This window comes from Penaeus vannamei, chromosome 17 (genome assembly GCF_042767895.1).
Source record: "Penaeus vannamei isolate JL-2024 chromosome 17, ASM4276789v1, whole genome shotgun sequence".
In the NCBI taxonomy this organism is placed as follows: domain Eukaryota; kingdom Metazoa; phylum Arthropoda; class Malacostraca; order Decapoda; family Penaeidae; genus Penaeus; species Penaeus vannamei.
In genome coordinates this window covers 9,940,622-9,943,121 of record NC_091565.1, presented here as the reverse complement: position 1 = coordinate 9,943,121, position 2,500 = coordinate 9,940,622, and the positions used below count along the sequence as shown (strand labels likewise).

Genomic DNA, 2,500 nt, shown 5'->3' with positions numbered 1-2,500 from the left:
AGAATTCTTTCGTTCTTGTTTATCTATTTATTCATTAGTTTTTCTTTCTTTCTGTTTCTTTCTAGGTAACCTTTCTGGCTTTATGTTTGGTCGTGGGCAAAAATAATTATATGTTTGTTTACATCGCGCAAGAGGGCGTCACCGCATATGAGAGGCGGGAAACGGCGGTAAAATACATTCATTATGTACGAAAATCTGTGTTTCTTGGATAACATAAAATCAGGCAGTGTTTCTCCGTGGACTTTTTTTCTCTCACCTTAAAATCCGTTGGTGATATTGAACGGTTTGTTCTAATAAAAGCTTTAAAAAAATCGTGAATCTTAAAACCGAAGCAAGATGGCGGACATTCCTCATTTGCATAAAGATACTATATTCCTTGAATTATTTCGATGATTGTGTTCAAATCTATTTTTTCTTCCGTCGAAAGAATATATTCTGTGACGATTCTCTCTCTCTCTCTCTCTCTCTCTCTCTCTATATATATATATATATATATATATATATATATATATATATATGAATATATCTATATATGGATATATAAATATATATCTCTATATATGCATTTATACACACACATACGCACACACACACACACACACACACACACACACACACACACACACACACACACACACACACACACACACACACACAAACACACACATACACACACACACACACACACACACACACATATATATATATATATATATATATATATATATATATATATATATATATGTGTATATATATACATATCTACATACATATGTATGTATATATATTTATATATATATATACATATATATGTATGTAAGTATGTATATATATATATATATATATATATATATATATATATATATATATATATATATATATATATATCGTTCGTGCGATCACATACACACAGATTGATCGTGTGCGTGCTAACAATATGATCTTAGATGTCTAACACATCTTTTTGTTCTGTCCATTAACCGCTCATTATGTTTGTGTGCGCACGTATGTGTGTGTGTGTTAGCTTTGTGTATATATGTGTGTACATGTGTGCGCGTTGTGTTTGTGTGTGTGTGCGTTGTGTGTGTGTATGTGTGTGTGTGTATACATGTGTGTGTGTTTGTGCGTGTGTGTGTTTATCAAATTTCCCAGGAACTCCTTTTACTTCATATTATATTTTCCCAAGAGGTTTGCGACCGAAATAAATGCATTGAGGAACTATGCAGCACAGCAGAATCATTTTCATTAAAAAAAATACACGCGCATAAAATAATTGTTTAAAAGCCCGATATACAAACATTTCCAACCGCTGTCAAAAAAAGAAACAAGAAAAATAATAATTCCCATGCATGTACGTCAACGCCTACGTCATGCACTGATGTAAGGCACTTCCCCCTCCAGTTACAGTTAGATTTAGAAATCTAAATAAAATCCCCGATAATTCCCATTTGGGGAAAGAATTCCTATTACATACACTGGGTTTACTTATTTCTGTTTCCGGTACGACATCAGGTGGAAAAACCGGCGAGGTGCGAGAGGCCGAGTGACCAGGCCGTCGCGCTGCCGGACGCACGACGACTCTGCCCTAAGGACCGCCCACTTTCGCGAAGGCACAAGGAAAGGGTCTCGAGGTGAGCCCAATCAGCCAGTTGCGATCTGGGCATCTTTGGGGCGAGAGCCTTTGCGCAGGTCCTCGTCGAGTAGTGTGGCGTGAGATCGGATTCGCTATCTTTTGTAATCTTGTGAATATAAAGTATATTTTTTTTACTGGAGACGTTTGTGGCATTTAGACGTGTTCTGCATCGTTTAGAAAAATAAAAAAGGGGGGGAAATCCATTTTTTTAAATAAGATCCTCGAAATTGGGGAAACATTGAAAGAAACTGTCCTAGTTGGAAAGAAATGGTGCTTTTTTCGTGAAATAGAAAAAAAATAACAAAACAAGAAGAGAAATGCCATAACAAACAGAAGAGAGAGAGAAAAAAACTGAAAATACAACGAGGAAACCCCTCCTCTTAAAAAATACATACATTCATATTTTTTCTTTTCCTAATATTTGAAAAAGAATTAAAAAAAAGAATAAACAAAACAAAATGCTCACCCACTTCACCCCTCCTTCCTCCTCCTCCCCTTCCACCTCCTCGTCCTCCCACTTCTTCCCCCGCCTCCTCCTCCACTTCCCCCTCCTCCTCCTCCTCCTCCTCCTCGTGGTCGTCTCTCCCCGCACGACCCTCGCCCAGGACACCAAGGACGACCTCGAACTCACGCTCCTCCACCTGAACGACTTCCACGCGCGGTTCGAGGAGACTAACGTGTACTCCGGCCGTTGCACCGAGGGCGACCGGGAGAAGAACAGGTGCTACGGGGGGTTCGCCAGGTGAGAAGATGTGTGTGGGTGTGTGTGTGGTGCGGGGGGGGGGGTTGTGTGTGTGTGAGGGGGGTGTTTGTGTGTGTGTGTTTGTGCGTGTGTGTGTGTGTTTGTGTGTTTGTGTGTGTGTGTGT

At 39.4% G+C, this 2,500-nt stretch overlaps 1 protein-coding gene across 1 annotated transcript in view; it reads left to right on the top strand.

The window, feature by feature from the left end:
- Positions 1 to 1,636: 1,636 nt before the first annotated feature.
- LOC113827751 (snake venom 5'-nucleotidase) overlaps positions 1,637 to 2,500 on the top strand; it is a gene marked incomplete in the record, with an annotated part of 22,412 nt that continues 21,548 nt past the window's right edge. Inside the window, 1 exon segment of the mRNA XM_070131897.1 lies at positions 1,637 to 2,375. Within this exon segment, the coding sequence (XP_069987998.1) occupies positions 2,092 to 2,375 (284 nt within the window).